Source organism: Ranitomeya imitator, chromosome 5 (genome assembly GCF_032444005.1).
Source record: "Ranitomeya imitator isolate aRanImi1 chromosome 5, aRanImi1.pri, whole genome shotgun sequence".
NCBI classification, from domain to species: domain Eukaryota; kingdom Metazoa; phylum Chordata; class Amphibia; order Anura; family Dendrobatidae; genus Ranitomeya; species Ranitomeya imitator.
Window position 1 is genome coordinate 351,142,947 of NC_091286.1, and position 21,710 is coordinate 351,164,656.

Sequence of the window (21,710 nt, forward strand, 5' to 3'; positions counted from 1 at the left end):
ATGAAGAAAGTAGAAAGTAGAAATGAATCTTCCCGGGGTGGTCGGGTTCAAATTCGTGAGGAAATACGGGGTGTAAGTATTCTTTTCATTACAGTATCAGACTAGTAATTGGATTTTTTTTCAGTTTTGTCTATTTAAAACTGTAGTACTTAATTTTTTTTTCCTTATTTTATTTGATCTATAGCTTCGACAACGTGAGGAAGGTCAACATGTTATTAACAATGACCTACTCATTCCACTGGTTCAAGAGTGTGTAGCATTGTGGGACCCCCGTGATCGTAATAATTCCGACTCAGTATTGATTCGACGACTCTGGGAAGAAGTGGCCAGATCGTTGTTGGATGATTGGGATCATGCAAGGCCACAAGTCAGAAAGGATTTTTGTAAGTATTGCAATGTGGTCTCTGTTTTGCTGTAAATGTTGTTTTTTTCCCCTTCACAGTGAAGAGAGTAAAAGTTTGTTGGCATTCAATGAAGGATCGCTTCAATAAGGATATCAGACAGGAGATGCGGGTTAAATGTGGTGCTGCTCCAAAGCTTTCGAAGTATAAATATAATCGTATGCTTTTCTGAGTCCTGTGCTTGCTCAGCGAACGTATCTTTTCTGTTGTCTATTATATAAACTTTAAAAAAAAAAATTGCAATGTTTTTATTTTATTTTCCACACAGAACCTAGAGAAGCACTATAAAACCCGGATCTTCCTCTGTTGAAGTGGCCCCTCATCAACCAGCCAACGAACAGTTTCAACGGTCCCAATCATCCACCAGCGACGTAGCAACCAGGCAGGCTTCACAGGCTGGGAAACAGGCAGCCAGTCCATCAGGTTATCCCCTCTCCCAGCCCTCTGCCACTGCTTTTGTGGGGACTTCTCATCAGCGGCAGAGGGCCTGGGAGAGGGCAGTCATGTCCGAGTTTATTCACTTAAGCTTGGTCTTCCAGGATGGGATGAAGGTGATTGGAGATAGACTGGACAGTGGGTTCACTCAGGTAAATACACTTTTCCAGGATGTCTGCAGACGCCTTTACTGCCTAGAAGCTGACCTTCAGAGACTATTTTTTTCAGCAATAGGGCAGGGAGTGTCGGAAAACCTTACGCCTGAACTCCAGCTGAACATCATGCAGGCCTGCCAGGCTGCCTACCAGGCATTACAGCAGCAGTCCCGAAGCTATCAGACGCAGGCCGGATTTTACCAGCATCAACAAGCACAGCATCACCGGCCTGTTGTTATTATTATTAGACTTTTTATAGCACCTTTTTTCCATGACACTTTACATGTGAAGAGGGGCATACATAGACAAGTACAATAAACATGAGCAAAAACAAGGCACACGTAAGTACAGAAGGAGAGAGGACCCTGCCCGCGAAGGCTCACAGTCTACAGGGGATGGGTGAGGATACACTAGGAGAGGGTAGAGCTTGTTGTGCGGCGGTTCAGCAGACTGAGGATCACTGCAGGCTGTAGGATTGTCGAAGAGGTGAGTCTTCAGATTCTTTTTGAAGGTTTCCGTGGTAGGCGAGAGTCTGATGTGTTGGGGTAGAGAGTTCCAGAGTATGGGGGAAGCATGGGAGAAGTCTTGTATGCGGTTGTGGGAAGAAGAGATGAAAGGGGAGTAGAGGAGGAGATCTTGAGAGGATGGAAAGTTGTGTGTAGGTAAGTACCGGGAGACCATGTTGCAGATGTATGGAGGAGACAGGTTGTGGATGTCTTTGAATGTCATAGTTAGGGTTTAGAAATGGAGCCTCTGGACAATAGGAAGCCAGTGAAGGGTTTGGCATAGGGGAGAGGCTGAGGAATAGCGGGGAGACATGTGGATTAATCGGGCAGCAGAGTGTAGGATGATTGGAGTGGTGCCAGAGTGCTAGAGGGGAGGCCAGAGAGTAGGAGGTTGCAGTAGTCGAGGCGGGAGATGATAAGGGCATGCACTAGTGTTTTTGTGGGAAATGTTTTTGAGTTTGAGATGGCAGGAGTAGGCAAGGGCTTGGATATGTGGCTTGAAGGAGAGGGCAGAGTCGAGGATCACCCCGAGGCACCGAGCATGTGGGACTGGAGAAAGTGAGCAGCCATTGACATTGATGGATAGGTTTGGTGGAGGGGTAGAGTGAGAAGGTGGAAAGAGGATGAATTCTGTTTTGTCCATGTTCAGTTTTAGAAAGTGAGCAGAAAAGAAAGCTGAAATAGCACACAGACATTGTGGGATTTTGGTCAGTAAGGAGGTGTGGTCAGGTCCAGATAGGTAGATCTGCGTGTCATCGGCATAGAGATGATACTGCAAACCGTGGGATTCTATGAGCTTTCCCAGGAAGGTGTAGATGGAGAAAAGTAGGTGTCCTAGAACTGAGCCTTGGGGAACACCGACAGTCGGGGGGGCGAGGTGCGGAGGTGGTGTGGGAGAGGGAGACACTGAATGTCCGTTAGATATGATAGATATGACGAGATCCAGGATAGGGCCAAGTCTTTGATGCCGAGAGATGAGAGAATCTGTAGCAGCAGGGAATGGTCCACAGTGTTGAAGACAGGTCCAGGAGGACAGAGTAGTGTCGCTTGCTCTTGGGTGTTAGTAGGTCGTTGGTGACTTTAGTAAGGGCAGTTTCAGTTGAGTGATGTGGTCGGATGCCAGATTGTAACTGGTCAAAGAGGGAGCAGGAGGAGAGGTAGGTGGACAGTTCAAGATGGACATGCTGTTCCAGTAGTTTTGGGGCATAAGGGAGAAGAGATATCAAGCGATAGTTAGACACAGAGGATGGGTCAAGGGAGGGCTTTTTGAAGATGGGTGTGATCGAGGTGTGTTTGAAGGATGAGGGAAAGACACCATTTGTAAGTGAGAGGTTGAAGAGGTGTGTTAGAGCTGGGATCAAGACTGGTGAAGTTATTGATGAGGTGGGACGGGAGCTGGTCAAGTGTGCAGGTGGTGAGGTGTGATCTTGACAGGAGGGTGGAGAGCTGATCTTCGGTCATGGTGGAGAAGGTGGTTTAGGAGCTGAGCAGCTAAGAGGGGCATTGGGCGCTGCGAGCCAAAGCTTTCTCTGATCATATTGATCTTCTGTTTAAAGAAAGAGGCAAAGTCTTCAACAGAAAGGAGAGGGAGGAGGTGCTGGGGGACGGTGTAGCGAATTGAAAGTGTTGAAAAGCTGTTTAGGGTTTTGAGACAGGAAGGATATGAGGGATTAGAAGTCAGTACAGAGAAGCACAGCGCCGGGGGACAGACACCGGAATGTAAGTATGTAGTGTTTTTTTTTTTTTCGTTTACGCTGGTAACCAGGGTAAACATCGGGTTACTAAGCGTGGCCCTGCGCTTAGTAACCCGATGTTTACCCTGGTTACCAGGGGACTTCGCATAGTTGGTCGCTGGAGAGCTGTCTGTGTGACAGCTCTCCAGCGACCACACAGCAACGCTGCAGCGATCGGGATCGTTGTCTAGATCGCTGCAGCGTCGCTAAATGTGACGGTACCTTAACTGGAGGTGTTTTATTAGTAGAAAGTCAGCAAACATATAACAGTTACTTAAAGTGTATTAAACCATATTGTCTTGCCATGCAAGACGTCCAATATCCTAAACAAAGGAAGCAGCAAACTTGTCCCTCATGTGGGAAACTTCCACTGTAGTCCTCAGAGGGTGATCACGGTAATCCTGCAAAGTGGTATCAACAGGTTCGTCAAGATCTAATTGTAGTCACGTTTTTGCCAGGATATAATTGTGCATAACAACACACGTTTTGACCACATCATCAATTGTCTCAGTTTTTAGATTGATTGGTGTTCTCAAAACACACCATTTTGACGCCAGCAAACCAAAGGCAAAAACTCCAGAGTTCTTCGTGCCCTTGTCAGTCGGTAGTTGAAAACCCTTTTGGCATGATTCAAGTCCCGACTCGAGTAGGGTTTTATGAGGTTGGCACACATTTGAAATGCCTCATCCCCAACCACAACAAATGGCATTAGCGGTCCATTAGTGTCCGGAAGAGGTTGTGGCAGAGAAAAATTAAAATCATTACCATGCAAATGTTGTCCCATGTCAGAATTTTTGAAAGTCTTTGAGTCATTTCCTTGTCCAAATGAGCCAACGTCAATGGCGACAAATCGACCCTCAGAATCTGCCATGAGAACAATCGAAAAGTATTTTTTGTAACTGAAATACTCGGATCTACTTCCAACAGGTTTCAGAATCCGAATGTTTGCCGTCCACAACCCCCACACAGTTAGGAAAATAAAAACTTACAGCCAGAGTTCAGTTGTGGAAGGAATTCTGCACGCAGAACATCACATAAAGCACGGCAGGTTTCTCCAACAATCCCAGAAAGGGTGGACACTCCAATCCGGAATTGGAAATGTAGAGAGCTTAAGGTCTCTCCGGTAGCCAGGAATCTGACGAACAGAAAATGGGAAAAAAATCAGTACATGGCTTTTCTAACAATATTACAAACGACGTGTTAATTTTTCAAAATTACGTAACTCAGGGTCACCAACAGACGTTCCTCAGCAGGAATTGCTCTACGCAGTTGCGTGTCCTGCCTGGTGATAGATCCTCGCACACGTTGCAGCAATTCATCGAAGCTCTGTTCAGACATCCTCGTGTAGTCAAAAACATTCTGAGTTTGCACGCAGCTCGGTGTACAACGAGTGGTAGGCTCCATGGCTCTCTCAGACTTCAACGATGGGGTGTTGCCAGTAGCAATGATGTCTTCTCCGTCTTGCTCTTCTTCTTTGCAAGCCACTGCAAAGGCAAAAGACAATTTCAATTCCAAATCCAGATTACGATAGAAGCTCTCCATGCCAAGATCCATCTTGTAGCTCTAAACAGCAGCAAAAGGTGAGGGATTCATCTGTGTAGGGTCTATATATACAGAATCCCCATGAAACACGCCCATTGGGTGTGGCTTTTGTCAAGGAAATTCTCCTGGAATAGCGTTTGGCGCATAACAAAATTCTTTGAAACTTCAAATGCATGCGCTGAAAAAACGCAAATGCATGCAAAAACGCACACTAACTTTTTTGACATCATGCGTAAGCTGATGCGGATAAAAAATGCTGCATAACCATGGGTTTGCATGCGTTGGCACATGCAGATGATACGCTGCGCACAGAGACGCTAATGTGAACTTAGCCTAAGCCAAACCCCCAACTCATCAATTTCCCTGACTTCCGACTCCACAGTACTGCCTCACTACTGAGCATGTACATAATGTGCAGTACAGATTCATCTCAACTAAAAGCCTTGATCAGGAATAGAACAGACATTTATAGGACATTTCATAACTCTCCCAAATTCTTATGAAAAAATTTACATCACATACTGCATTGAACTACTGCTTACATTTGTTGGTCCCATCTGGATACGGGAATATGCACCAACAGTCAAGTGCTCTGTCATATGTCATTTTCGGATGTATGCACATACTGGAGGAAGAAACCCAAACGTAGTCTACTACATGTGTCCACCTCCAGTGGGCATATATGCCCGAAAGTGATGCCACCACGCTAGGACCAACACGGTATGTGAAGGGAGCCTTTCTCCTGACAAAGCTGTGCGTCTACAGCGATACGCATGAGGTTCTCTCTTGCTCCTGCTACTCTCCTCCTGGGTATATCGCCATAGGTGCCAGTAGGTATATCTGTCGTCCCTCCTCACTTGAGGTGCGGCCAGTGCTATTTGTCTTAAAGGGAATCTGTCACCTCAAATTGGCGGACTATTTAAATGCCCTGTATCCAGTCCGATGGGCGGTGTTTCGTCTTCTTTTCTTCACCCCATCCTTCCCCACTGTCTGCAATATTTTCGTGAATTTGAGTAGGTGTCTTCCATAGTTCGCGCGTGCGCAATGCAATCTTGCCTCGCGCACGCACAGTATACTTTGCCCAACTGCGGGCACAGCCAAAAAGCACTGTGTATGGAGGACACCTACTCAAATTCACGAAAATATTGCGGACAGCGGGGAAGGATGGGGTGGAGAAAAGACGAAACACTGCCCATCAGACCGGACACAGGGCATTTACATAGCCCGCCAATTTGAGGTGACAGATTCCCTTTAAGCACTGACAGTTTTCTTTCGCCACCTACTATCCTTACCTACCTTCTATGGAAGGCAACCGAGAATATACAGTACAGACCAAAAGTTTTGGACACACCTTCTCATTTCAAGATTTTTCTCTATTTTCATGACTATGAAAATTGTAATTTCACACTGAAGGCATCAAAACTATGAATTAACACATGTGGAATTATATACTTAGCAAAAAAGTGTGAAACAACTGAAAATGTGTCGTATATTCTAGGTTCTTCAAAGTAGCCACCTTTTGCTGTGATGACTACTTTGCACACTCTTGGTATTCTCTTGATGAGCTTCAAGACGCGGGTTGCCGACTTACATATTATGGCCAGAATATCAACCAATACCTTACATATATTTATATGTTTTGTACGTTGTATTTTTTGCAGGGTGCAGTTGGGCCCAAATGGTTCTGTACACTGTGGTCTCTGTTCACACAGGATGCATTGGTGTACCACACCACACGGCCAATCCCTGATTGAAGGCTGGCTGTTTCATTAGGTATTGCACCTGTGCATTTGCCATTTTATTTGGGTCCGCTGCACCCTGTCAGTGCAATTGTATTGAGGCCCATTTAGACAGGTAAAGCATCTCTGCCTGTTTTTGGTGTTTTCTTGAATTTTTCCTTTTTTGGTGTTTGTCTTGTATCTGATTATATATCTGTGATATGCATGTCTAAGTGCTATTAATAGATTCCCAGTTAGCATTGTTGTATAGCCCCAGTTCCGGATATTCTTTGCCATCATATCACTGAGGTTATCTGCATAATATATTTGTATGTACTGTGGGGTCTACTTAATAATAATAATCTTTATTTTTCTTGACACACTGTTGCTTACTGGGTTTTTGAATATTCTTATGGTACATGCTCTCTAGGTATATGGCTACGGACTATTATTGATTTTCTAGATGTTATTCATATCTGCCTTATAGACAAGCCATCTATTACAACCATCCGTGTATATTGTGGAGCTCAGTTTGGGCATATTATTGGTTAGGGGATTGCTACAAAATATAAAACCATTTAAAACCAATTACCGTATATACTTGAGTATAAGCCGACCCGAGTATAAGCCGAGACCCCTAATTTTGCCACATAAAACTGGGAAAACTTAATGACTCGAGTAAAAGCCTAGGGTGGAAAATGCAGCAGCTACCGGTAAATGTCAAAAATAAAAATAGATACCAATAAAAGTAAAATAAATTGCGACATCAGTAGGTTAAGTGTTTTTGAATATCCATATTGAATCAGGAGCCCCATATAACGCTCCATACAGTTCATGATGGGCCCCATAAGATGCTCCATACAAAATACGCCCCATATAATGCTCCATACAATTTATGATGGGCCGCATAAGATGCTCCATAGAGATATTTGCCCAGTATAATGCTCCACAAATGCTGATTATGGCCCCATAAGATGCTCCATAGACACATTTGCCCAGTATAATGCTCCACAAATGCTGATTATGGCCCCATAAGATGCTCCATAGAGATATTTGCCCCATATAATGCTGCACATGGCCCTATAAGATGCTCTATAGAAATATTTGACCCATACGATGCGGCACAAATGCTGATTATGGTCCCATAAGATGCTCCATAGAATATTATACCCCATATGCTGTTGCTGAGATTAAAAAAAAAAAAATCACATACTCACCTCTCGGCGCTCAGGCCCCCAGCACTTGCAATATTCACCTGACCTCGTTCCACCGTCGGCGACCCTGTGTCTTCCGCGTCCTCTGCACTGACTGTTCAGGCAGAGGGCGGCACGCACACTAATCGCGTCATCGCACCCTCTGACCTGAGCGTCACTGCAGTGGACGCAAAGACACAGCGGCGCCGACGGTGCAACGGGTGAATATCGCACACTGCCCCCGTCATACTTACCTGCTCCCTGCGTGGTCCCTGCACATCCCTGGTTCTCCGGGCGCCAGCAGCTTCTTCCTGTATTGAGCGGTCACATGGTACCGCTCATTACAGTAATGAATATGCGGCTCCACCTCTATGGGAGTGAAGTCGGGTCCATATTCATTACTGTAATGAGCGGTACCATGTGACCACTCAATACAGGAAGAAGCTGTCAGCACCCAAGAACCAGGGACGTGCAGGGACCGTGGCAGGAGCAGGTATTATTAGACAGCTGCCACTCCTCCTCCCCTGCCGACCTCTGGGAATGACTCGAGTATAAGCCAAAAGGGGCAATTTCAGCCTAAAAAAATGGGATGAAATTCTCGGCTTATACTCGAGTTTATATATATATAGTATATATATAGTCCACGTTTCTCTAATAAACTTTTTATACATTTTATCTGCATTCGGGTGTGCTCATCGATATGTGGCATCCTTTTCTTGTGTTTGTTGCCAAGGGAGCGTAAGCAATGCACTAGGTGGAACACACCAGTCCCAGACATTGTACTGAGAATTAACTGCCATGCAAGGGAATAGGAGAGAACACCAATTGATCTAATATTGATGACCTATCTAAGGCCTCTTTCACACTTCCGTTTTTACAGTCACAATTAGTCAAAATGTTGAAAAGACAGATCCTGTGCTGATTGCAAAAAATGGATGCACTGGAGCCCTTTTTTTGAAGGTTCCAGTGCATCCTAGAAGGCTATGTGCACACGATGTCTTCGCCGCAGTTTTTCGCTGCGAAAATGCATACACGATATGAATTCAGCAGGAAAAAAGAAAGAAACCAGAACGTATCGTTCCTAATCACGTCTGACCACTTTTAACTAACAACCCAGCATAGCCAGCCACTAGACTCTAAAACTTAACATTTAATATGTATACCTCTAAAATTATGTGTACTTTAAAAACAATTAGGTGCTCATGTTTAAACGTGCACTAGACAAGAAAAATGGCATGATCTCACCCAATTGCTGTCTCTCTTCTTGTTGTAGATTCTTGTGCTTATTGAGAGCACGGCATGGGACGGAGACCAATAGACCTTTTCCAATGGGGGGGAGAAGAAAAAAAAAAAAAAAAAAAAGATATAGGTAGGTGGGGGGGGGAAGGGTTTGAAGCTATCTTCCCTGTCGTGCCCCGTGTATAAGACTCCCGCCCTAACAAGGGCAGTCCCCAAGTTTGAGCCTACTTAATGAAGCCCTTTGGTTAGTATAACCACCCTGGATGATATGTCCTCTTTCTCTTCCCAACGCGTTTCCCTCCCCGTTACGGGGGTTCATCAGGGGAATAAAATGTCCAGGTTAAATGTCCAGGTTAATGGAGGTATTCTGCAGTGGCAGACATAACCTCATTCAGCAGCGTCCTCCATGTGAGGATAAGGCAGTCTAGTGGCTGGCTATGCTGGGTTGAAAATGCATACACAACACAACCCATGATAAAAATTTAAAAAAATAAAAAATCATGATATTCTTACCTATGCCTATGCAGCATCAATAGTAAAAAGATATAATGTTAAAAATAATAAAGCGTGATATTCTTACCTTCTGGCGTCCCGCGCAGACCCTGCAGCCTTCCCGATGCTCCGTTCCCAGTGATGCATAGCGAGACAGTGACCTGTGATGTGTCATCGGGTCATTTCGATATGCACCACAGGGAACCTAAGCTGCCGGCAGCATCGCGAGCATCGGGAAGGCTGTGGGGGCTGCGTGGGACGCCAGAAGGTAAGAATATCACGCTTTATTATTTTTAACATTATATCTTTTTACTATTGATGCTGCATAGGCAGCATCAATAGTAAAAAGAGAGAGAATTTCCCTGATGGGAAATTCTTCCACGCATGCTCAGTTTGAAAAGACGGCATCCGTTGCTGGATTCTGGCTTTTCACAGTCAGTGACAGATCCTGCGTCCATAGGCTTCCATTATAGCCAACAACGGACAGCCAGGATCCGTCACTGAGCGATTTTCCGACGTACAGAAAAAACTTCCTCTGTGCGTTGTCTCCGCCCGACGAACAGCAATTTTACGACGGATCCAGTGCACGACGGATGAAACGTGTGGCCATCCGTCGCTAATGCAAGTCTATGAAGAAAAACGGATCCAGCAGCACCATTAGCTGGATCCGTTTTTTTTTTTTTTTTTTTCATAAAACGACAGATTGTGACGGAAATAGACAGAAGTGTGAAAGAGGCCTAACAAAGAGGTTGATTGTGTAAGGGTGTGCGAGTTATAAACAAGTCATCTCCTATTCGGTGGCGATAATTTGCTGACAGATGTGGGTCCAACCATAGACCGGCAAAGCAACTGTTGCTCCATTCATTCTCTATGGGGCTACTGTAAGGAGCCAAACGCAGAGCTTGGCAACATGAGAATGAAAGGAGCGACAACCAAGCATACGCACTGCCACTCCATTCTAATGCTATGCTCACGTTACGTTTTTGCAATGGTTTTTATGCAAATTTTCATTAGCGTTTCACAGTACCAGCAAAATCGGATTTCAAAAATCTCATACAATCTCATCTTTTTTTTCCTGTTTTGTCAAAGAGTTGCGTTTTTGCAAAATGCAGCATGTCATTTCTTTCAGCGGTTTTCACCCATTTCAATGAGTAGTGCAAATAAAATGCAGGTATCAGGTTTTGAAGTGTTTTTGTTGCTAAAACCTGATGAAGCTGAATCAAATTTTTCTAAACTTGATCAGCATCCCAACAGACTAATGTACCCGGACAAAACCGCAGTAAAAAAAATTACACTGCAAAACCTGCTTTTTGTGAGCAGCTTAAACTTAGTATAAAATTTTTTTTGCAAAAACACAACACGTGAACATAGCCTAAGGCCAGACTCGCATCTCTGCAAAATAGACGCTCCGCATGTCCGTCTCCACGGGTGATCCTTGGGCGTCTATGGACACATAGCGGACAGGGGATTTCTAGAAATGCCGTAACATCTGGACACTGCGGGTTGGATGCTGCACAAGTACTCTGCATTGAACCCGCAGCGTTTATGGTGGGCTCATTCACTAATGGGGATAACAATGCTCCTTCTGCCAATCACACAGGTCCAGTCAGACCACCACCGATCAACGAATTAGCACCTAGCATGTGGATAAAGATGGCGCATTCAGCAGCAACAAATTGTCCAAAAATTGTTGGCAGGTTTAAACTGGGTTCATTTCTGTGTTATGTGAAAATACAGGCGAGGTAATGGAGTAGAAATAACAAGGTTATAGTATATGTCGGGTCCCTCCTGATTCCGGCTGTAATGTATAGGACAATACACCGGGAGGAACCGCAGAGCGGAGAGTGCAGCTCTGAGAGCAGGAGCGGGTCCCCGGGTGTCAGCGTTATCGCTCTGGCGGAGTGTGGTGACCCCACTAACCACTGTGCAGGTCGGGGGCTTCTCCCAGCCGCCCATGTCCCAGCACAGTGTAATGACATCAGACACACGGCTGGGTCACCGCGTGCTGCGCGCACACACACACGCGCGCGCTACATTGTGGTTGGTTTCCGCTGCTGTAAAATGGCGGGTAATGGATTATTACCTCAGGAATTAGCGCTCGTCACACAATTCAAAAATAAATAGCGCACTCCACAGAGGGGAGGAGCCAAGTGCACGCTTCGCGCCTAACGGCTGAGAGGGGGAAAAACCCGCCACGGACAGTGATTGGCAGCCGCTGGTTCACGCCCTGAAACTTCTCATTTGAACTGCTGAAGCCGAACCCGAAGCGCTCATTGGTCCGTAGAAAGGAGAAGGGCGGAGCCGCAGGGCTGTAGTAAATCACCCGTGACGTATTAGGGCGTGGCACGCCCATCTAGGGTCCGTCTTTAGGTGGCTTGCTCTGGGGAAGGGCGTGTCTTGTGGAATTTGTAAACTGGGTTCAGCCAATGAGAACGCCGCAATGAAGAACGAACCAGGATTGGAGAGGGGGAGACTGTAGTTGTGCGGAAAGCGGTTGTTAGGATTCAGTCGCTGCGTTTCGTTCACAGACTCAGTTCCCTCCATTACGTCCAGGCGAGACCGTCACCCAGCTCACAATGCCCAAGAGAAAGGTGAGTGTCCCCGCAGTGCAGCCCTGGCCTTCCTCGCCGCCGGGAAGCCCCTTTCGCGCTGTTCCCGCTTCTTGCAGCGCTTTGCCCGCGCCTTCTCCTTCATAGCGCTGCATCCACCCTGCTGGCCCCGGGGGCTGTGGTGGGGGAGGGGTCGCTCCTCCATATTTTTCTATTATTGGATAATGGAGCATGGCGTCCATGTTTGTAGCGCTCGGATGGCTGGAGTCGCCGCCGCAGCAGCAGCAGGGCCTGTGCCCGCCCTCCGGGCTGTGCCGCGCTCCGTGCCCGCATTCCTGCACTGCCACCAGCGCGGGGGAGACGGCCACCGAGCACGTTCTGTCATGGCCGCCGAGGCGATGGCTGTGCGCTCTCTGCACCGTCTGTGCTGGCTGGTGGGGGATATATGCGTCTGGCGGTGTGCAATGAATAAATCTGTGGTATCTGTGTGGAGATGGCTGCCTACCACCCATACTCTGATGCTTTAGATTCTGCCCCATAAGTCCTCCATGAAACCCACAGAAGTGTCATGGAGCCCACAATGGTGTGAGATTACAGCACTTAGAAATCTAACATCAGATTTCCCCCCCCCCCCCCCCCCTCTTAGTGGTGGAACCTCCCCCAGAAGACCACCTTTATGATAAATCCACCCCCTCTTTTCCAGACCAGTGCCCCCATAAGTTCTCCACACTAGCCCCATCTTTAGCAGACCCCTCTCCAAGCGCTCCTCGGTGGTCTCACTAGCCCCATCTTTAGCAGACCCCTCTCCATGCGCTCCTCGGTGGTCTCACTAGCCCCATCTTTAGCAGACCCCTCTCCATGCGCTCCTCGGTGGTCTCACTAGCCCCATCTTTAGCAGACCCCTCTCCATGCGCTCCTCTTTGGTCTCACTAGCCCCATCTTTAGCAGACCCCTCTCCTTGCGCTCCTCTTTGGTCTCACTAGCCCCATCTTTAGCAGACCCCTCTCCATGCGCTCCTCGGTGGTCTCACTAGCCCCATCTTTAGCAGACCCCTCTCCATGCGCTCCTCGGTGGTCTCACTAGCCCCATCTTTAGCAGACCCCTCTCCATGCGCTCCTCGGTGGTCTCACTAGCCCCATCTTTAGCAGACCCCTCTCCTTGCGCTCCTCTTTGGTCTCACTAGCCCCATCTTTAGCAGACCCCTCTCCATGCGCTCCTCGGTGGTCTCACTAGCCCCATTTTTAGCAGACCCCTCTCCATGCGCTCCTCGGTGGTCTCACTAGCCCCATCTTTAGCAGACCCCTCTCCATGCGCTCCTCGGTGGTCTCACTAGCCCCATCTTTAGCAGACCCCTCTCCATGCGCTCCTTGGTGGTCTCACTAGCCCCATCTTTAGCAGACCCCCTCTCCATGCGCTCCTCGGTGGTCTCACTAGCCCCATCTTTAGCAGACCCCCTCTCCATGCGCTCCTCGGTGGTCTCACTAGCCCCATCTTTAGCAGACCCCTCTCCATGCGCTCCTCGGTGGTCTCACTAGCCCCATCTTTAGCAGATCCCTCTCCATGCGCTCCTCGGTGGTCTCACTAGCCCCATCTTTAGCAGACCCCTCTCCATGCGCTCCTCGGTGGTCTCACTAGCCCCATTTTTAGCAGACCCCTCTCCTTTCGCTCCTCGGTGGTCTCACTAGCCCCATTTTTAGCAGACCCCTCTCCATGCGCTCCTCAGTGGTCTCCGCACAGTTCAGCAGCGGATGTGCGATCATTAGTTGCTTCCATATTTTCCAGCTTCATATACGTGTAGGCTCAGGGCATGGAGCAGCTTAGTGACCAGTTCTCACTTTGATTTGTTCTGTCCCATGTTGGTAAGTAGCTGTGTTGTGTCTAACTTTTTTTTTGCGTTGTCTTTGAAATTGCCAATTTGGTGTTGAACAGTTGGCACGTGTGCTGGAGCGGGGGTGCAATGCCCTCTATTGTTAACCAGGCTCTGACCCTCAGGCTGTAACGTCTGTCAGCTTGTTAGAGTAGAGTCTGAAAGCCAACACTTACCTATTGCATTTTTAATTAGTTTATTATTACTTTCAAAATTTACATTTTGGTGCATACTTTTTTTTTTTTTTTTAATCAACTAACTTTTATTTCCCATATTTTTGAGTTGGACTTGTGCATTTCATTTGTATTATGGCACCTTTTTGAGATGCTTCTGATTTTTCCATATTGTGGCTCACACTGGCACATGCATCTGAGTCAGAATTCTTACATAAGAGAGAATCCAGCATTTGACAGGGGTCAAGGTCGAGTACAACTGGTAAATTCTTCACAGAAATGTACTCAATTTTTGGCAGTAGTGTGGGGCTGGTGCAAGATGTTACAAATTCAATGAGTATAAGCCTCTTGATGACTTGGTGTATCCCTGTGCACAACTCATCTGGACTGGGGGGGAGGGGGGGTGCAGAGTGCCTTTATTGGGGGGGTTGCAGAGTGCCTTTATTGGGCGGAGAGACAAGGACCTTCTTTGCCATCATCCATAAAGCCTTCGATTCTGTGTCCGCTTGTCACCTATTATAATTGCCATTCCAGTAATATCTAGCGTAAAATTCCAACATTTTTGACAAGATAGGCTTTGTAATTCCTAAAAATTTAATATTGCCATTAAATTTCTTACAGCATCATTTTAATACAATAGTTACCCAGTTCTGAGAATAAAAAGCACTACATCTTCCGAGTTGACGTATACCAAATGCAGATCCACTGATGGTCATTATTGGTATGTTCACACGTTCAGTTTTTTTTGCGGGCTTTTCACGATAATATATAAACGCATACATTATGCATCCTATTATTTAGAATGCATTCTGCAATTTTTGTGCACATGATGAGTTTTTTTCCGTGAAAAAAGCGCACCATGGTAAAAAAAAACAAAACAGCATGTTCATTAATTTTGCTTTTTCTTTTTTTTTTTTTTCTTTTTCCCGCTTTTCTATGCATTTGGAAAAAAAACGCATCAAAACGTGAAAAAAACATGCAGATTTCTGGTTTAAATGTCCGGTTTTTGTCAGGAAAGTTTCTGCCAGAAATCCTGACGTGTGCACATACCCTAAAAGTACACTTTCAGGTATATTCCTTTTACTCTTTAGTCAGTGGAAACAAAGCATCCAGCTCTGGGCTTTTCCAGCTAGCTGTGTGATTGTTAGTTGTACACCATATTATTTTCATTGTTTAAAGGCATACAACATTTCAGCACATGTTTACAAACAGCTGTCCCTGTGCTATAGGATGTCCACTTTAGCACCTGTTCTTGGCTCTTACAATTTGACAATAGTTAATAGTTGGATCCCTGCTATTTTTTTCCCCCGCTTATATGCCTAGCTGAATGATTTAAAGGGAACCTGTCACGAGTTTTGTCATATTTCAAATAAAACTACCGCCTTATTCAGCACCTGTGCTGCATTTCACAAATGCTTGTATACCCTCAAAACGCCTTTTTAGTTCTGAGCTGTGTGGATGTCTGGTCCAATGGGTGTGGTTTCGGGCCTCTCCATCTCTCCCTTGGCTACTGCTTGCTGTCTTCCTTTAATTGATGTGTATTACTCCTCGCATCAACCACATTGCTGGGTGATTTGTGCGCAGTCACAAGACTTCGCCCACCAAAGTGGATGAGGCGAGGCGTCATCTGCATTAATTAAAAGACAGCAAGCAGCAGTCAGGGACAGATGTAGAGGCCCGTTACCACAGACTGGACTTACCTGATTTCCATATAGCACTTGAGAACCTAAAGGGGTTTGGGGATAATCGGGGGGGGGGGGGTGGTTGTTACATAAGCACTTATGAAGTGCAGCAAAGGCGTTGAATAAGGTGGTAGTTGTAGTGGAAATATGACATAACAGCTGACCGCAACCCTTTTAATATTGGGTCTAGTGAAAAGTTACAGAAGCACATAATGAACTTTTTAATTAGTGATGAGCGAATATACTCGTCACTTGAGATTTCTCGAGCACGCTCGGGTGTCCTGAGTATTTTTTTAGTGTGCAGAGATTTTTTTTCTTCGCCGCAGCTGAATGATTGACATCTGTTAGCTAGCATAAGTACATGTGGGGGTTGCCTGGTTGCTAGGGAATCCCCACATGTACTTATGCTGGCTAACAGATGTAAATCATTCAGCTGCGGTGCTAAAAACTAAATCTCCGAAAACTAAAAAATACTCTGAGGTCACCCGAGCGTGCTCTGGGAACGAGTATATTCGCTCATCACTACTTTTAATCCTTGTAATTGATGATACAGTGGAACAGATGTCGTAATACATGGGTTAGTTGTAGGCAGTGAAAAATGCTCATTAATTTGGTCTTATGTTTGAACGTGTCACATGTCTTGATATGTTCTGAGATTGATCACATGGTCTAAAGATTGGCATGATCATGCATTTACTCCATTTGTCTACAAAGTTCCCCCAACTCGAGTTCTGAAGATGCACTCTCAATGTTTTCAGCAGTGCTGTGGAGTCTGTAAGCCAAACCAAACTGACTCCAACTCCTCAATTTCCCTGACTTGAGACTGCACAGCGATGCCTCACTACTGAGCATGTACATAAAGTACAGCACAGATTCATCTCCACTAAAAGCCTAAGGCTACTTTCACACTTCCGTCTTTGGGCTACGTCGCAATACATTGTTTTGGAGGAAAAACGCATCCTTCAAAGTTGCCCGCAGGATGAGGGGTTTTTTTTCTCCATAGACTTGTATTAGCGACGTATGGCCACACGTCGCATCCGTCGTGCTTTGGTGGACCGTCGGCACAAAAGTTCAATGTAACTTTTTTGTTTTGTGCGACGTGTCCACCATTTTCAACTGCGCATGCGTGGCTGAAACTCCGCCCCTCCTCTCGGCTCATGACAATGGGTAGCGGATGCGTTGTAAAACTGCATCCGCTGCCCACGTTGTGCTAAATTTAGCACAACGTCTGTCGGGCCGACGGTTTGCGACTGCCCAGTACCGACGGAAGTGTGTGAAAGTAGCCTAAGTCCTTAGATCAGGAATAGAACAGACTTAGGCTACTTTCACACTAGCGTCGCGATGCGACGTGCAGACGCAATGACGCTAGCGTTGTTTGCACCGCACAACGGTTGCAGCGGATTCAGATTTTCAATGCATCCGCTGCCCCACTGTGAGGTGTGGGGCGGAGTTCCGGCCGCGCATGCGCGGTCGGAAAAAGCGGTCCGTCGGCAGTAAAAAAAAAAAAACGTTACATGTCATGCTTTTTGCTAGCGGCGGTCCGCCACAAGTGTTGTACTGGTGATAGAAGAACTCCACCCCACCCTGAGCAGTACAAAGGAAATCCTGAAAATATGATCGATCAGTGGCACTTGAAGAGTGAAGTAGGGGAACAATTCCCCACAATTTAAGTTAAACCCCTGCAATTTCCTTATTTCTTTTTCTCTTGATTGAGAAAAGGGTTTATGCCACTAAAAACATCTATGCATAGGATAGACTGGTTATTGTGGTGGTCCTATAGCTGGGACAGCCACTAAACAGTGAAACAGGATTTTGGTCCCCTAGTTTTTGGTGTTGCAGTAAGCCTGCTTAGCCATCATTCTAGTCACGGTCAATGAGCACAGCACTTGCCCATAAGTGCTGAATTGGTTATCACTTATCCACATAATAGATATATACATCCTATTTATATATACCTGATGGGTTGCAAATATAAAAAATGCACAAACTGTACAGTAAATAGGCAAATACATCTGGAGCAGATTTACAGTCGTGATTAGATGTGTTCAGCGTCACTCAGTCCACTTGCATTAAGTGAAGCCACACATGTGATCTGCTCGTGGCCTGAAGTATGCAACACATGCTTGCGGTCATGTGACTTCCCGCTATTGTCAATGGCAGCAGTGGTCCCTGACCGCTTATGATGTGCCCTGTGAGGGTTCAGAAGTCTTCAATCATATAGTGATTGTAGACCTACAAATTATTTGAATGTTTAAGAGGGGCAACTCTAAATCTTCTTTTGGCTTTCTTGTGTTGCAGTCTCCAGAGGGTGCTGAAGCCAAGGATGCCGGCAAAGTAACTAAGCAAGAGGTAAGTATGTGAGGTTTCCTTACATTGACTTGGCTGAAAGATGTCTTCAACCTCGGTCTGCTGATATCTGTTTTCCACGATGGTGGTAACGGGAACCCTTTGGACCCCCTTTTTTTTTTGTACACATCTGGGAGAAGTGGTATGGCGTATGCTCCACAATAATGATTTATTAAGGGGGGGGGAATTAAACAGATCAGATGAGCTACAAATCCGGAAGTGCAATGGAGGTGTGTTGGTACATATGATTGTCTTCCATGTACTTTGGCACAACTACACTTCACTTCCAGCCTGGTTTGCATATGACTTATTATGAGTAATTGTACACGCGCCTATACAGGCATATCACCAATTATGCTGACAGGTTCACTACTGTTTTTTTATGTATTAAGATTTAAACACTTGCCCTTCTTTCTCCCTGTTTTTTTTTTTTTTCAGCCAACTAGAAGATCAGCAAGATTGTCGTCAGTAAGTATATAGCTAATGTCTGTATATTTATCAGTACCAGCTGCCTGAGTAACAATTGCTGTGCATGAGTCAAATGTGTGGATTTCATATTCTGATCACACTTTATAGTGAAGGCTTCATTGCAAGCCTGGATTCACACTACATGTCTTATATCAAATGTTGATATGCTAGAAAAACAAATAGTAAATGTCATTTTTTTTCCTTGGCTTTTACTTAAGTATTGCCCAAAAGAATGACCATCCTCACTTTTTATGTAAAAATGATTGCCTTTTACTCTTGTGGTTTTGTTTTATGCCAAGCTTAAGGTTTTTTTTTCCCTGCGTTTTTGTCAGGGTACACTTGTCACACACTTATTCATGCTGTTAGTTTAGTGCTTTTAAAAACATCTGATTCAACTTCATTAAGTTGTTGCCAAAAATGCAGCAAAACCTGATGCCTGCATGCACTAGTCTGATCAGGTTAAAAGCTAGCCCAAGATATAGTACAGCTATGTGAATGGTTGAGTCTCATCTGATTAACTGAAGAAACTAATGCATGCTACAAATTATTTTTTCTCCTCAAACTCCCCACACAGTTTTGGTCAGTAAGTCATCTGCACTGCTGCATTGAATAACATTGGTTGAGCGCACTTTTCCTCCTCCCCCCCCCCCCCCCACTGAAAATAGTTGTAAGAGTCCTTGTTGTGAAATTTGTTTTTAATACTTGTCTTTGTTTTTTACTGTGATTAAGTGTTGTACATTTCACCAAAATGTTTACTTGCTTATAGAAACCTGCCCCTCCTAAACCTGAAGCAAAACCAAAAAAAGCTGCAGCCAAGGTAAACATACTTTTTTTTCTTTAATTTTGTTTTCAATACTATAATATCCCATGCATAATTTAGTGACCTTAACCTTGATGGATATTTTCTTAAAGGGATTCTGTCACATAGCGGCTAAAAATATCATGTTACTCAGCATCTGTGCTACAATCCCTAAATTCTTGTATGATCCCCTGACTACCCTTGTATAGCCCCAAAAACCTTTTTGATTTCTTCAGCACTGTATGCTAATCTGGTCCGATGGTTGTGGCTTCGGTCCTCTCCACCCCTCCCCCAGACTGCTGCTTGCTGACCTTTTGCGTGGATAGTCGTCTCCTGCGTCATCACTGAGAGAACGCGCACCTGCGCTGAATGCTGTCCAACTGCGGGCAAAGTCAAAAAGATGGGGGAAGCATGGAGAGGACAGACTCCAAACCCATAGGACTGGACCATGTGGGGCCATGCCCTGTCTAGTGAACACATTTATGTCCTAGTCACGTGGACACAAGGGTACGGAAGACTGTTACGCACGATCACAGCTCATAAAACTACATCAGTGCTTTCTTGTAGTCATCGCACGACCCTTGCAAGCTTGTATTTCCTGGAAGTAAACAATGAGTTTCCATTTCTTTGTCGGGCAAGATCTTAAACTGAGGAATTTCTACAGAAAAACATTGGAAAACTGCATAGCTTTTTAACCACTTTTACTTTATGGCACACTGGTTTTACGATGCATGTTAACATTTTTGTGTTTAACTTTTAAATATATATTTTTCCCCCCCCCGCTTTTATTATAAAGAAGGAGCCAGGATCAAAGGGTAACAAAGGTGCTAAAGGGAAGAAGGAAGAAAAACAAGAAGCTGGAAAGGAAGGTACTGCTCCCTCTGAAAATGGTGAAAATAGAGCTGATGAGGTACTTTTCAGAGAGTGAATCAGTGGTGGTGTTTTTATACAGTCGTACAACCATTGATTGCATGTTCATAATACTTATTTTTGTTGACTAAAATGTTATTACAGATTCGCATCTCTCGCTCAACTGTTAATGTTTCCACATCCAGAGGTGCCATGCCCAGCACACTGTCAATAAAAGGGCAGATTGAAACAGTGAAGGTTAAGGGTACGGTAGATCAATATTTTTGTGTGCAGTGCATAGAAAGCTAGTGGTGTGGTGCTTATTCTATGTGGATATTATGGAAGCTTTCAGGTAAGGCTTCTTGGGTTTGTAAATTTTGAGAAAGTTGAACAAAGGTATCCTTAGCAGGTCTTTTTACATATTCCATATTTTCTTCTAGAGAAGATTCATTTTTCTACTCTCTTTTTTTTTAATACAATTTATAGACCACCACTAGCTGAGGGTTGGGGTCTGCATTAGTACTGGTCAAACTATTCTGACTTTTCTTTTTTTATTTTGTTAAATCTCCTAGGCACAGAAAACTGAACCAGTGGATGACGAGAGTGAATGAAATGGTCATGGAAATTTTTCGTTGGTTTTACGTACCTCTTGAAGAACTTTAAGAAAAAAAAAACAATATTTTTCTCAAGTATTTTGTAAATGCTAATTTTTTTAGGACAAGTGTAGTTTAACTTTTACATATATAATGTACATGAACATTTTCTTCTACATATTCATGCTTTGCTGATTATGATTTTCCTCATTGTCTGCAAGTTTTAAGCAAAAAATATAAACATTTTAGCGTTAGTGGGTGCATTTGAGGCTGTTGTTTTACATATCTTATTGCTTTTAAAAACTAAAAAAAAAACTTGTGCATATAGTGATTTTTGTTTGGTTTTTTTTTTACTGTGCATTTATGAAATTTTCCATGGCATTTTCTATAGCAATAATTAGTGTGGTGCTTTTGTACTTACGGTTTTGTGGTTTTGAAAATGACTAAATTGTTGTGACCATCTGCTGTTTTTATTTTTTATTTTTTTTCATTTAAAGTATAAAAATAAAAGGGTATTGCCTTTTTTTAATTGCGGTAAAACACTTTTTTTTTTTTTTTTTTTTTTTTTTTTTACCTTCTGAAGTTCTATCATCAAATTTGTTCTTGATACAAGAATGAAGAACACAAATTTCATAAAGGGTAAACATTTGCCTTGGCAGAAAACAGTTAAACAGTGGTATCTGGTAAGATATTTGCAACTAACAGTTTTGAAAAGGGGATATTTAACCTTCGTCTGGCTGAGTAGGTACAATTGTAACTATTCCGTTTCAACATTGCAATAACTTTTTTTTTTTTTTTCAAAAAGCCATACAGGGCTGAAATTTAGTGACATTTCTGCAGTTTTGGTCCAGAATATATTGGCCAAATTTCAATAAAATATATATGGCTGGCAGAGGAGGGTTGTCCTACTGGTGGGCTTCAAGAAAAAAGTTGACCATGTAAGGCAAGTGCAGATCCCGCTCTGTACTTT

The 21,710-nt window shown here is 44.6% G+C and overlaps 1 protein-coding gene and 1 long non-coding RNA gene across 5 annotated transcripts; one reads left to right on the top strand and one right to left on the bottom strand.

Annotated features, from left to right (window-relative positions):
• Positions 1 to 3,487: 3,487 nt before the first annotated feature.
• LOC138680721 (uncharacterized) lies at positions 3,488 to 11,519 on the bottom strand. The gene is made up of 3 exons (XR_011321748.1): positions 11,498 to 11,519; positions 4,220 to 4,714; positions 3,488 to 4,094 (listed from the first exon to the last, which is right to left on the bottom strand). It is a non-coding gene; the product is annotated as an uncharacterized lncRNA (long non-coding RNA).
• A 257-nt stretch (positions 11,520 to 11,776) lies between these two features.
• Positions 11,777 to 21,269, top strand: HMGN3 (high mobility group nucleosomal binding domain 3). 4 transcript variants are annotated; one of them, XM_069726459.1, is made up of 7 exons: positions 11,777 to 12,005; positions 17,984 to 18,034; positions 18,470 to 18,499; positions 19,266 to 19,316; positions 20,095 to 20,208; positions 20,313 to 20,412; positions 20,720 to 21,269. In XM_069726459.1, the coding sequence occupies exons 1-7, from the start codon at positions 11,991 to 11,993 to the stop codon at positions 20,731 to 20,733; spliced, it is 375 nt and encodes a 124-aa protein (XP_069582560.1). In that variant the 5' UTR covers positions 11,777 to 11,990; the 3' UTR covers positions 20,734 to 21,269. The 4 variants fall into 4 exon arrangements, with proteins under 4 accessions (XP_069582560.1, XP_069582562.1, XP_069582561.1 ...); XM_069726460.1 differs by having other exon boundaries at positions 11,847 to 12,005; positions 20,098 to 20,208; positions 20,720 to 20,831; XM_069726461.1 differs by lacking the exon at positions 20,313 to 20,412.
• Positions 21,270 to 21,710: the final 441 nt, after the last annotated feature.

What these genes read in the sequence shown, in the direction of transcription:
- HMGN3 (XM_069726459.1), top strand. An exon ending in GATCAGCAAGATTGTCGTCA is followed by an intron (nt 18,500 to 19,265) that starts GTAAGTATATAG and finishes ACTTGCTTATAG; the next exon opens with AAACCTGCCCCTCCTAAACC. An exon ending in GTGAAAATAGAGCTGATGAG is followed by an intron (nt 20,209 to 20,312) that starts GTACTTTTCAGA and finishes ATGTTATTACAG; the next exon opens with ATTCGCATCTCTCGCTCAAC.